Raw genomic sequence first — 13,119 nt, 5'->3', positions numbered from 1 at the left:
ATTCTCTTGTATCTTTTTGCATATGTGGCTGCTTTTGACTGTGTATGAATATCTATTGGATGTTTTCGTACCACTAGTTCCCTGTGTGATTTAGTTCGTCCAACACAAAATTCCTTCACTGTTACAGGAAAGTGCATTCGTCTAGGGCTTTTGCATTTTGGAATAGCCATCAGATTTGGTTTGTCTTTCTTTTTTCATTTTAATTAATTTGGCCTTACACTGGGGGTGTTCTCCACTTTGCTGTTAGTAAATATTATTTTTTATTAATTACTATGGTGAAGGCAGAATTCTGATGCAGACTTGGCAGGGGGATCAAAGCTTGACAAGATCCATGTTTCAAAAGCATTAATTGCATTAATATTGCTGCAGTATATACCCTGACACGTTAAGGATATAAAAACGTCATTAATACCTTCAGGATCGAGGTATTTACAGCCAGTGCTTTCAAAAGTAGTTAGGGATTGGGGTAGTCCGGTTAGACTCCATGGGAACAGCTTGACTTTCATTATTTCTCAGTAGGTACCAGAACTTTCTCAGAGCTGGATTTATTCCGGGTATCTCCTGACCTGGTGCTCTTTTGAAAGTCTTTGTCTTGGATGGGTGATTAGATTTAGGATGTTGCCTTAAGGTGAAACGTACAAACAGATTTAGAGGGGAGAAGTGGTTGTTACATAAATGTCCGTTCTTATGGAGATAAATAGAGCAGTAGCTTGCTGCCTCCCCAGCCATTACTTTTCGGTTGGCAGTTGTTCTGGAGGCCACACAAACACCACGCTTAGCTGATCTTGCACATTTCCTGCCATTTCCCCTCTAGGTTTAAGGTAGTGTCAGTCACTAAAAACATGAGCATCCTGAATAGTGGAGGACTTCCTAAAGGATCTGCAGGTGTTGCTTTCTGTATTGCTAAAATATGTAAAGACTAGGCATCTACAGCAGAGTCCTCAGCTGAAGAGTTTCTTGCACTATTTTGTCTGCAAAAGAGCTGGAAAATTGCCCTTTTCCATTTGGCTTAAAACGAAAATGCTCCGAAATGTTTTTGGAATTTTCAGATTAAAATCCCTCCTGTTCCCTAGCAATGTATGCTTGTTTGCTCCCTCAGTTGTAAGTTATGCTAAGCTTTTAATATTTTTTTTAAGGGAGCATTGTAGGATAATATGTGTGTGAGTCTGTAGTGTAAAACCACATACGTGATATGAGCAGGTTCATCCTTGAGGCAGAGTAACAGAGAGTAAAGAGTCAGTGCTGAACACTTGCTGGTAATAGCATGCAAATGATCCATTACTCTTTGTAAAACTTTTGGTATGATCTGATTATTAATATTCTAAATTGAATGCTAATTGCTAATACAATTTGCTGCATACAGCACCTGGTCTTCTTTCAAAATCTTTTCTTTACTCAGTACTGCGGGCAAAAGCATACACCTTCTCTGTATTTGACTTGCATATTCCAGCTCCAGTACAGAGTATTTTTTTCCACGGTGTAGAAGGATCATTTGAGATGCTTTTCCTGTTCTGTACTTTTCAATAACATTGCAAAAAAACCTGTAGGATACGTTTGAATATCATTAGTGCACAATGATGTAATTGGTGAATTAATAGTTCTAACACTTTGGTTGTTTCAGGTGGAAAGGATACCATAACATTCAGTGACGCAACCTTGCCTGTTATACAGCGGTCCAGGTCACCGTTGTTAGCATTTACTGATAAGCCACAGAAAACTGAAGTACAACGTGAGCACCTGGAACGTAAGGAACACGATGAGAGCTGAGCGCTCATTTCTTTCCAAATAAAAAGTAATAAATTTTCATGCGGGGATAGCAGAAGGCAAAGTTTCAGTGGTCACAGAAATTGAGTAAATCATCCACAAGTAAAATGGATAGACAGTCCCAGTACAAATAGCAAAGAAACGACTGAAAAATGACTGTTGAATAGATTGCACAGGGCTAGGGATCAGGTCTTACACCTCAAAGAATTTTCCTGCCAGATAACTTGATACTGTGAGAAGTTATTCATGCCATCTATGTTACAGTTAACTGCCTCCTGCTCTTTTTCCCTCGGTTAAAATGCACAGTAGGAAAGCAGTCTGTGGAACTGGCTTAGCACTTTCCTGCATTATAGCTGATATCTAGATGAAAGGCTTCCTGATTGCGCCCGGTAAATTGAAATACCCGACTCGTTTTCCCAGAGAAATTGACTGCTTTTTTTATAGTCTTGCATGTGTTTTGTTAAAAATCCTTCCCCAATAGCAAGCTTTAACATCTCTCCAAAGTCAAACAGTAGCAGAAGATAGTGTTTTGCTGATAACCTTGATTTTCTTTCCTTAGTTTTCATAATGGATAAGAGATGGATTATTAAGCTTGCCTATCGGCATTTGGATAAGCTCTTTAATGGGCATAACATTTTGGTATGCCCAGATCTTACTCAGCTAACCATGAAGCATCATAAACAATTTATTTGTTAGTCCTGAAACTAAATAGATTGTGGCTTAATTTTGACTTTATTATCCATGTCATCATCTGATAAAACTTGACAGCCAGACTGATCGTTTTTTAAAATCTTGATCAGCTGATATTTTTGCTAAAAATAAGAAGTGAAACTATGGTGAATAGTTCTCTGGTGAGTAATAATAACTCATAAATATTCATTTTTTGCCTGCTTAATCATTGATTTTTAATTAAATCTGCAGTTACTGAAAGTATTTATTTGGTGGCATTATGCTCCTTCCTTTATGTATTTGTCCTAGGTGAGGTTGGTATTAGTTTTGATTAAAGCTGCCTGTCAAATCTCATCAGACCCTGTTTCTGTTGCTTTGTAACACTGCCAAACTTTAGCTCTGGGCTGAAGCTTTCCATGCTGTGTTTTCTACTTCAGCTGATTTTTTTAATGTCAGCCAAATCACTTTTTTGTGTTAAATTCTGATGACCATGTGGTTTTTGGTTTTTTTCCTTTGTCTGTTTTTTTTTTTTTTTAACATGAAAGCATTTAGTATATCGATAATCAAAAGGAATTTGAAATCTGGGGAAAAGGTTTCCACCCTGAGAAAACACGCTGGAGTTTCCACCCCGTTCTAAACCATTCACTTTCAATTCTCATCTGCTAAAAACAACGAAAAACAAACCAATGAATTCTGTTGAGCTTGCTTTGTGCCACCAACGCTGCTAAAACTCTGCATGCACCATTCCTTCAAGGTAATGTAAACCTAGAGGGAGAAAACCTGGAGCAGAGAGGAAAGGAAGGCTGACATCAGGACTCTCAAGTGATGGGAAGACTAGAGCAGATGGGGATTGCCAGAGTCGAAGGGAATCTGAATGAGGGGGAACTTGTATCTGACTGAGCAGAGGTCAGAGCACAGGAGCGAGGAATCAAAATGCTGACAGTGAGAGCAAGGTGTCATAAAAAAGAGGGGAAGGTGGATGAGAAATGGGCAGAGTGAGTGTAGGGACTGGATAAACAAAGGGATATAGGGCAGGGGCAAAGAGCTAGGCAGGGAAAGAGAAGAGTAGAATAAAACAGCCTTGGAGAGGAGCAGGCAGACAAGGATTAGGCCTGTGGCAGCCATGGGAAGAATCTGCTCCCAGTAGGTTGTCGCCCTCTTTCCCTCTCCCCATCTTATAACCGTAAGACAGGCAAGACCAATCACAGAAATCCTGTCATTAAACTGGAGTAGGTTAAGAAATTACTGTTCTGCCTGCACAAACAGCTTGTTTTTTTCCTTTGCATGTGGCTCAGTATACCTGATAACCTGCAGCAAGAACTCAGGCAAAACTCACCTCTGTGGTAGTTTAAATAAACTGGGCCAACTTTTCAGTGACACAGATGAGCACATATATACTCCCAGCTGTCCGGGGGATGCCATAGCTTCTAGCAGTAGGTGGAGCAACAATAACTTCTTCCATTGCTCCAGATCCTTTTTCTGGAGGATGTTTGGGGCTGCCATCTTCCATTCAAAGCCTGGAAAGGAAGCAGTGTGTTTTCAGCTGTAGGGCATGTCCCTGTGCTTGGAGTCACACAGCTCCTCTGCAGTCAGAAGCTATATGGCAGTGATACACTGAGTCACCTTTTGTGCCACTCTGCACAGAGAATGACTGTCTATTGTTGAGTTTTAGGAGCTTGGTGCACGTTGCAATTTTTCACCTATGCCTCCAAAATCCGGGGGAGCTAAGCAGCTGGGAAGAACATAGGAATGTGTTCATCTGCCTTTGTTTACCAAGCAGGTATGCCCTTGGTTTAAAAGTATTCCAGAAATAAAAACAAAACCACTTTTATTTTCCTATTAGTTCAATGATCAGTTGAGCAAAAACAGTTGGTAAGCAGAATAGCAATGAAATTCTTTCATATCTTTAAATACTAGGCCTGATGTCACGTCCGTCAGCTACGGTCCTTTAAATAGTACCATTGATATTTGCTGCCTGTTTGGCCCAGGAAACATTTTTAGCTTTTGCACTAACATACGTTCTTTATCAGAACATTCTATAATACATCCAGTGTTGCTCTAGCTAGATCTACAGATAATCAGAGGGCTTTTTCAGGCTTTTTAAATCTAATCTATCTGCTTACCCTGATCTCATCAAGGCCTGTTTTGGTCTGTACTTGGTTATCATTGTTTCAGTTAAGCTGGATGGTAGAAGTCTGTAGGATATACTGTGCAGTTCCTGTCTGAAAATGCATAATGACATAGTACAATCATATGAATTAAAGACTGTCGTGTGCCACCAAATCTCGCTTTATCCAATGCACAGGATGGATAGTGTCATGGGATAGATTGTACTTGAGCATCACAGCAGCTAATGAATAGCTATTCAGGTTTTTTTTCCTCTTCATTGAGTGCATTGTTCCTGCTGTATTGCCTGTGCGCTATTTCAAGCATTCCCTGAAGACAAAAGTACTGTTTTTCTATGAACTTTTTTCTGGTGTTCTAGTGCTTTGAAACAGTTTATCTTCAGAAAATCGCAGCAAGGTGATGGGATGGTGTTATCCCACGGTAGAGGGAGGAAACTGAGGCACACAAAGAATAAGGTAGAGTCCCTGCTAATTTCGAGTGCCAATTTGAGGTACATAAGTTTTGGCTCTTTTTGGAGCACTTGGAGTATGTGTGTTCAGATATACAACATGAGCAGAGCAGTACTGCAAATCAAGCTCCTAGGTTTCCAGCTGAGTGCTCAGATAATGAGGATTAGATCCAGTGGGTGATCACCTTTTGAAAGTTAATTTATCTCTGCCTATTCCACAGATTTAAATTCCAGCTCTTCAGAGTAGCATTCCTAGCTTTCTTAATGGTAGTAAGAGTGCCTGTTCCCTTCATGCCAACCCTTGTCTCCCTCACTCAGCAGCTCCCAAATTATAAATGAGGTGGGTCTGATAGAGACGGTCGGCTCCTGTATTGTGTAGCTCTGATCCCTCCCTGCAGGCAGGCTGTCCTGTGCAGCACGTGAGGCAGGATTCTTGCGGGAGAAATAGAGAAAATGCTCATATACTAAAAGGTAATGCATATGCACGACAAGAGTAATTTTAAGCTGTCAATGCAGCTGTACTTCTGGCATTTCCTAATTTTTCTTACTTGACTTCACAAGCTTATTTTCAATGAGGCTTTTTGTCCTTAACTGAGATGAGGACAAATTCTCTCTCTTTCACAAAGCTGCTTGTTTACACATTGCTGTTTTCTCTATTCTGACACTTTGTTCAGTGTTTGCCTTTTGGTATAATGGTATATTTAAAATTCTTCCACTGCAGCTTTGTTTTATGCTGTTACCCGAATTAGAATAATCTTTTATGTTAGGAGAAATGTTGCAGGACCAATAACGAAACTTCATTATTGGATGAAAGCCTATGAAAAGCTCCAAATAAATGGAGCTTGTGTTAACCCCTGAAAGTGGTAGTGATGTGGGGATTAATGTTAAGCTGTGCCAAAAATTTTTGTAGCCGAGTGCCTTGCTTAGAGTTGATATTCCTTTGAAAAAGTTTGCCTGACCCTGCTGTTCTACAGTATGGTATCGACTATGACTCTTTTAGAGTTGTCAGTGTTAGGGAAAGACAGGCTCCAAAACAGGGCCAGATCCAGCAAGAAACTTAGTGTTGATTGCTTATCATCTAAGAAATGGGCCTGGGATGGGATAGGGAATCACTCTTAGAAATTCCTTACTGAGGTAAACATCTTTGTGGCCTGGCACTGATGGTCTTCAGGTCAGATATATTATAAATACCTGCAATGGACTAGAGCATCTCACTGTTCTATTTCTCTTTCAGCAGAACAGAAGACAGAACGTGATGAAACTTGTGCTGTTGCAAGTGAGTCCCTGGCTCCAGAGGGAACAAACTTAAATAACAGAAACCAAAATAAACATTTTTATCCTTCATTACCCCAGCTACCTTCTGAGGAAGAAGAAATAAACAAGCTCGGAAGTCAGATAATTAAACTGACGGAGCAGGCAGTTGCAGAACTGGAAGGGAATAGAGCAGGTGCTTCCGCAGGGGAGCAGAACACGGTGGTTGGAGCAGAGCTTAATGGTTCATCTGAGGGAGAGTTCCCACTTTCCAGCCCTGACCCATCCGACCCCACAGATCCCTCAAACTCAGAGAATGAACAAACAGCTGAAACTGAGGCCTTGAAAGACAATGACGAAACCTCAGAGAGCGATTGTGAAATTCCAGATGAAAGAGGGGATCGAAATAGCAGCACCGTGGATGTGGTGCATACTGAGGACCCTGGAAGGCATGGAGGGCTCAGTGTTACAACGGCACACACAAATCACAGCTTTGAGGAGCCCCCTGAATCTGAAAACAAGAAACCATCTGATCCTGCTGAAAACTGTGAATATTTGGATAACAGTTTGGCTTGAGGTATGAAATCCAAGCCCTCGAGCATCTCACTGTAATCCTTTTGCAGTGTCTGTGCTGCTGTGAATATGATCAGTGAAACTGTGCCGCAGGGTTGATTTTTACATTGAACTGTTAATATTTGTCTAATAAAGGTGTTTTTCTGTTAGTTTTGGCTACAGTGTACCTAAGGGAAAGAATTAGTGATGAGGTTTAATCATGTTGGTTTTCGTAATGATTTGAAGTTACTACATAGATTGATGTAATTTACATTAGTGTAGCAGAGAGACCAATGATAATGATTTATCATGTTATCACTGGGCTTCTGTAACGTGTATGGTCCTAGTGCTGGACTGTATTTTAATGGTTAGAAGTGTTTTCCAAGGATGAAAAATTTGGAGTGATAAATTGAGAAGCATCTTAAGGCTGCAAGCTTTTGCTTGTTTCTCAGACTCTGTTCTATTTCTCTTTACATATAGTGACTGTAAGTACATCCTTAGAATAAAATCACTATTCCCTTATAGGAAGTTTCTGCATGTATATAGTTCTGTCATTACAAACCTTTATATCTTCTCAACTGTTCAAAATTTTTCCTTCCCTCTCCCAGCCCATCCCATGAAAATGCAGGGAGTTATTTCACCAGATACTGAGAACCCAATTTAATGAAGCTCTGAAGGAAACATCATCAGAGAAGCCAGAAGTCTTTCTGTGAGAAACGGCAATGCTGTTCCAAAGCAAGGAGAACAGCAAGAGGAGAAGCAGTGGTGCCCTGTCCACCTACTTGGCTCTCTCAGTTACTGGCATTGCATTCCTCAGCCTACAGGAGCTGGAACAGTCCTCGGGCTGAGTAACAGGTGGTAGATTTCAGCCTGCTCCATCTGTGCCCTCCTTTTTAAAGGAATCTGTGTCTTTTTTATTTTCTTATGTTTTGAAATTAAGGATAACTCTTCCTTTCCTCCTCATTTCACCACTCTATGGTGTGGTAGAAGGTTTATTTACATTGTTGCTGCTTTCTTAAACTTCTTCCCTTGTTGATGTTTAGTCACAGGAAAACATTCCTATGATAACTGGGGAAAAGGGAGGCTGCTGTGTCATTCCCTAGCTCGCTCCTGATGCTGGAGCTGTGCCACTCTGCTCCTAGGAAGGCAGCAACAAGGGAATACTTAACGTTGAAGCTAGCAGCTGTTGGAGAAGGGGAGGCACGTCCTTCCTCTCCTGTTTGTAGCATAAGGAATAGTCTCTGCAGCTGTGGAGCTTCTATGGGCCAGCAGCCGTCAAGGCAATTTTTCTGCTGGCTTGGGACCTAATTGTCTGTAAATGTTCATTTCTCACTCCTAGAACTTGAAACCAATCAGAGAGAATTAAACCAAATTTAATAAAATACTACTAATAAAAAGGAAAATCCCTCCCAGATTGAGTCCTTTGACAAATAACTGCCAGCTGCAAATTTTTACAGCCCACTTGTCAGCTACTGACTAAACAGAGTTTATATTAGCAATACTGACAAACTCTTCTGTATATGGAAGATGAGCTAGCAGGTGCTGCCATAATCAAGGTGTCAGAGTCCATGAACAGTTTGTATTCAGCAGAAGAAAGGCTGTATGTAAATTATTACATATAAATATAAAGAATGATAGTGGGAAGGTGAAAAATGTGGCTTGTCTCTGTTCTCATGTGTTTTCCCTAGCAGGTGCATTCATGTAACCCTTTCAGTGTCTGTCTGCAGGCGATAAAGCCATACTCACAGTGCTCCTCAAATATGTTTCCTTTCTCTTTAAAGGTAATTTGACATTGCAGCATTTCACTGATATTAAGCAGCAGCCCTTAGGAACAAAACCCATCTGTATATTTAAGCGTATTAGGGACATGAAGCAGTAAGAAGTTTTTCTTTCATTATTCTGATGACCATTGAAGTTCCTCATCACCTGAAAGACCAAGAAGAGTTTAAGTATTTGAAAGATTGTTACGCTGTTCCCATTAATTGTAACTGACTGCATTATTGACTCATTTATATGACAGCACTGACAAGTCGGAAGAGAAATAGCTGCAGAAACTGAAATCTCTGGCAGAATGTGGCAGGATTTTTTCCTTTAATGCTTGAATGTCACATGAAGTAGCACTTTATTCAAGATATATTCTTTTCCATCTTTCACAGACTAATCCTGCTCAGAGGTAAATATCAGTGCAGTCAGAACTGAGGCAAGCGAATAAGAAGGTCAAGATTTCACATAGCTGAGCTCAGAAATGTTGAGGGTGTTATTGTTTCCCTGTCCTGTGTCTTTCCTGACCCACAGCTGTGTGAGTTAGCATTTTGCTCCTGGTCCCTTAACAGCCAGTCAGTGCTATTAATTAATGAAGAGCTTCATGCAAAAATTCAAGCAGGTAGAAGCAGTGCTGGACCAACAGCTTTTTAGTGCCTCATTCGTTGATTCTTTTGAGTATGTTTTTTCTGTGAGAACATAGTGATGGACAGCCCAACAATTAGGACATCTTGGTAATTATCCTCACACCATTCTTCCTCTTAGATGCCATTTTTATATCTTTGCAATCATTAAATTCCAGTGAGATATCTAGATCTCTGGAAACCTCATTTTTAGTGCTATATCACTGCTGCAATACTCTCCCTCTCCTTTCTGCCCTAGTGAATGTGTATTCTAGCTACGTTTTTAGCCTTCTCCCAGGAACACAAGACTTCAAAGCCAGGAGACTTGTAAAAGTAAGGCATCTTTGCTGCACTATGTGATAACTAATTGAATATTCTTGTCAGTATCTTTCTTGGATATTGCTTTAATTGATATTGTTGTGCTATTAGAATGATGATTTTTTTCCCAGTAAATTAATTGGTGTTTTGTTGTGGAATCAACACTTCTTTAGGTTTTTCGGGGCAGGGTTTGTTTTGCTTGGGTTTTGGTGGGGTTTTTTTGGTTTTGGTTTTGGTTTTTTTTAGACTTGTGTTCCCTTTTTCTAGGACTTTAGAAATGCAGAAATTGCATCCAGAGATATAAGCCTTTTTGGTGCTGGGCTCTGGGGAAGCAAACTGGGAAGGGAATGTTGTGGCAGGGGTATGGAGAAGATGCATTTTGCAAACTGGTTTTAAGAAGGTTGTCTCACCTGAAAGTGAATTCATGCATTATCTGTGAGAAGGATTTCATTTGAAAGTACGATGTTGTGGTTATCTGAAAAACAATGTTCAATGAATTTGTAAATTAAGTGCGTGAAAATGACAGATTAAGAAGCATCTTTTAGAATGCTGCTTCCTTTCTAAGTGAGACTATTTTTAAGCATATGGGAATTTGTATAATAAAGACAGTGGAGTTTCTTTAATCCATATGAGCTCAGGAATGTATTTCAAAATCTTTACTGCGATTAAGTTGAAAGTCTGCTACATTTCTAAAAGATAGGACTTTGTTTACTAGCTTCTGTTTTGTAGTTTTTACTTTCTAAATTATGCAGTTTAATTTATTTGCAAACCTCTCTTTTGTTGCTGCCTGGATTAGCTGCACAACGTGGTTCAACTATATTAATGCATTTTGTCATCTTTAATAAAAACATTTCCTGATACACTTGTTCTACCTGCTTGTTTCCTTTTCTCTTCTCCGTATCAGATGAATGATAGTCACGAGGTAGTGTTTTAGTATTTTCAGTGAGTTTTGTTAAATTAAAAAAGTAAAGCTTTATTGAGTGAGAGTTTGAAGTCTGAAAATTATCTGACTTAAATCTTTTCGCTGTCACTTCTCCCAGTCTAAATTGACTGATTTACTTCCTACATTTTTGTATGAAGAAACACACTCAGTATTTTTTGGCTTTGAAAATAATATTTATCTCTGATCTGCTAACTTTATCATCATTGTCTAAGCAGCATTAAAACTTTTGTATACAACTTAGTTACTAACAGGCACAAACTAGAGGCTTTAGGGAATTTTTGCTGGGGAGTGATGGTAAACTGGAATATTTCTTTTAAGGCTGCTTTCAGATGTAAACAGTATGACTTAGCTATTGCCATGCGGACCATGTAAAATAGTTAAGAAGCTTATACATGTTAGAGAATAAAACCTGAAAATACAAGTAGAATAACGTAATGGATCTAAAGTTTAAAACAGAAATGTGTGTACTTTCCCTTATTTTTAGGGGAAGTCCATTATCCAGGTCTTGCAACACAACACCCAACACTGTTGAAAGCATAGAGGTCTTTTTGCCTTTTAGATTTGCAGCTGAATACAGGATAGTGTCTAATGAGAAGCAGTTTCTTACTTATTCATATTAACTCTTTTTTTCCTTTGGTATCTAACTTATGACCCCTTAAGAGCCCCTTACAGCACACAGACTCTTTAGACTATCAGCCATACCCGTCAGCACTCTTACTTACACGCATTCAACTCCAAATTGCATAACAGGAAATATTTGCTCTTCAAGAAATACATCACAGTGTTGAGTTGATGCTGTTTTTATTGATGCGCTTACAGAAAGGAGGCTTTACAAAGTGATAGGCATTTCTTAGAGGAGCAAGCAAATGGAAATAGGAGTCCTTTAGCCGTATATCTTAGTGGCCAGTGGCACAGCCTAAGGTACTCTCTGCTGCCCAGGCCGTAGCCAGCTTGTTGGTCTTCAGTGAAGCCTGGTTCTACGTTCGTTTGTTGAGCCCTCTCTTCTTCTTGTCTGTAACCTCAGACAGTTTCTCTTCCCACAAGTTCTTGTTGCATATCCCAATCACGCAGCAAGCCAGGCGTTTCCCAGCATTTCCGTTTTCCAAACTGGCCTTATTGTTGCCCTTGCCCATGTCATCTTCCTGCTCATGGATCACAACGGATCTGCCCATGATGGAATAGGGACCAAACATAGTGGCAAAGAGATTTGTTTTGTATTTTCTGATTTTGCCTTCTTTAGGAAAAAAGTTGCCGAAATCCCCTGGGTGACGGGGGTGATTCACGCTGAAAGGGTTATAGTGTCCTCCTGTAGAATCACAGCCGTTGCTGAGATCCCCAAGCTCATGGATGTGTATAGCTCTTCCAGACTGATTATTGTTCAACGGAAGCCCATCCAAGTAAAAAATGGCTTCTAATCTTCCATAGGAGTGACACTGTCTGAATAAGACTTGTCCAGTCACTTGCGGCTTGTCAGCATCTATTTTGGAGCTGGGCTTCATTTCACAAGTGGCGTAAATCATCCCATCAGTCTCATTACCAGGCATCACTGGATAGAACAAACTCTGCCAGAGGTCATTCACTTTTTTCCGTATGTCATGAAATAACTTGTGGCTTGGATCAGTTTCTTTGTCTGTCGTGACACCAGAGGCAGACAGGGCAAGCCCAGTGACCAGAGAAAGAAGCAGAAGCATCTTGGCAATTCAGAGCCTGCAAAAAGTACAAGACACTAGAAAGAATTAGGGGTGTTTAGCAGCAGTATGGCTGGAGAGAAAGGCACGCAGCCTGTGGTGGGGCTGAGCAAAACAGCTGGAGCATGGTCCCGGCGGACTGCTGCTTTCTAAATCTGTCTAATGTGATGAATTGAAACTAAATCAGAATGCATACGCATGTTTAAACGCATACAACTGACACCCATGACTAAAAAAACCACTGGTGATTTTATATTTTACCCTAGATCTTGATCTTAAAAACTGCCTCTGTTTCCCTCCAGGAAGCAAGTAAGCCAAAGTGTTATTAAATCTATTTTTAAGTTTGTATTGAGACTTTTCTCCTACCACAAGTTCCAGCAAGACAGTTTGCCAGGAGGCTATTTTTGTTGCATCCACTTAACCACTAGTCAGGCGTTACAAACGAAAAGTAAAAATCCAACAAGTTGATTACCTGGCAGAGCTGCTGCAGAACCCCTCAGTAGTTGCTCTTTGCCTCTGCTCCCCTGAAACGAGATGTGATCAGAGAGAAAGCCAGAGCTATTTGAAGCTGATGCTTATGGGAACTGCGTGTTTGTGTAAAAGTTAGGTAATGCTGGCTCAGGGGAGGCGTCACCAGGAGAACCGTGGGAGGGGAGGGGAGGGAGGGAGGGAGGCAGGGAGGGAGGGGGAAAAGTTTCAGGCATTTTTGTTTTGGGCAGGATGAACACTTTGTCCTTTTGTGGTTAGTTTGTTAGTCTGGCTCTCAGTCCTCACCGACGTTCCAAAAAAAAGGAAAAAAGTTATCAAGCTTTTAAATTAGTCTTCCTTTTGATGACTTCATGTGCTTATCTAAAGCAAGTGAACTTCAGCATGTGGTGAGGGGAGAGGAAGGAGCTTTATTAAGGCACAGTTGGGCAGTTCGCTCACTTATGTGCTGGTTGTCGTGGAGCTGGTTTGCATTTTTATTTCTTCATT

The 13,119-nt window shown here is 40.4% G+C and overlaps 2 protein-coding genes across 4 annotated transcripts in view; one reads left to right on the top strand and one right to left on the bottom strand.

The window, feature by feature from the left end:
• CCDC149 (coiled-coil domain containing 149) overlaps positions 1–10,364 on the top strand; it is a 53,467-nt gene extending 43,103 nt beyond the window's left edge. For 2 of the 3 annotated variants that reach the window (XM_075499862.1, XM_075499860.1), the window contains exons 11-13: positions 1,622–1,729; positions 6,243–6,836; positions 7,420–10,364. In XM_075499862.1, the coding sequence (XP_075355977.1) occupies positions 1,622–1,729; positions 6,243–6,835 (701 nt within the window). In that variant the 3' untranslated portion in view covers position 6,836; positions 7,420–10,364. The remainder of the gene's footprint in view (positions 1–1,621; positions 1,730–6,242; positions 6,837–7,419) is intronic. The other variant, XM_075499861.1, reaches the window with a different exon arrangement.
• An 876-nt stretch (positions 10,365–11,240) lies between these two features.
• On the bottom strand, positions 11,241–12,747 carry SOD3 (superoxide dismutase 3). The gene is made up of 2 exons (XM_075499859.1): positions 12,617–12,747; positions 11,241–12,163 (listed from the first exon to the last, which is right to left on the bottom strand). Exon 2 carries the CDS (start codon positions 12,145–12,147, stop codon positions 11,434–11,436), a length of 714 nt encoding a protein of 237 aa, XP_075355974.1. The 5' UTR covers positions 12,148–12,163; positions 12,617–12,747; the 3' UTR covers positions 11,241–11,433.
• Positions 12,748–13,119: the final 372 nt, after the last annotated feature.

This window comes from Mycteria americana, chromosome 4 (assembly GCF_035582795.1).
Source record: "Mycteria americana isolate JAX WOST 10 ecotype Jacksonville Zoo and Gardens chromosome 4, USCA_MyAme_1.0, whole genome shotgun sequence".
In the NCBI taxonomy this organism is placed as follows: Eukaryota; Metazoa; Chordata; class Aves; order Ciconiiformes; family Ciconiidae; genus Mycteria; species Mycteria americana.
This window is presented reverse-complemented; position numbering and strand designations above follow the sequence as displayed.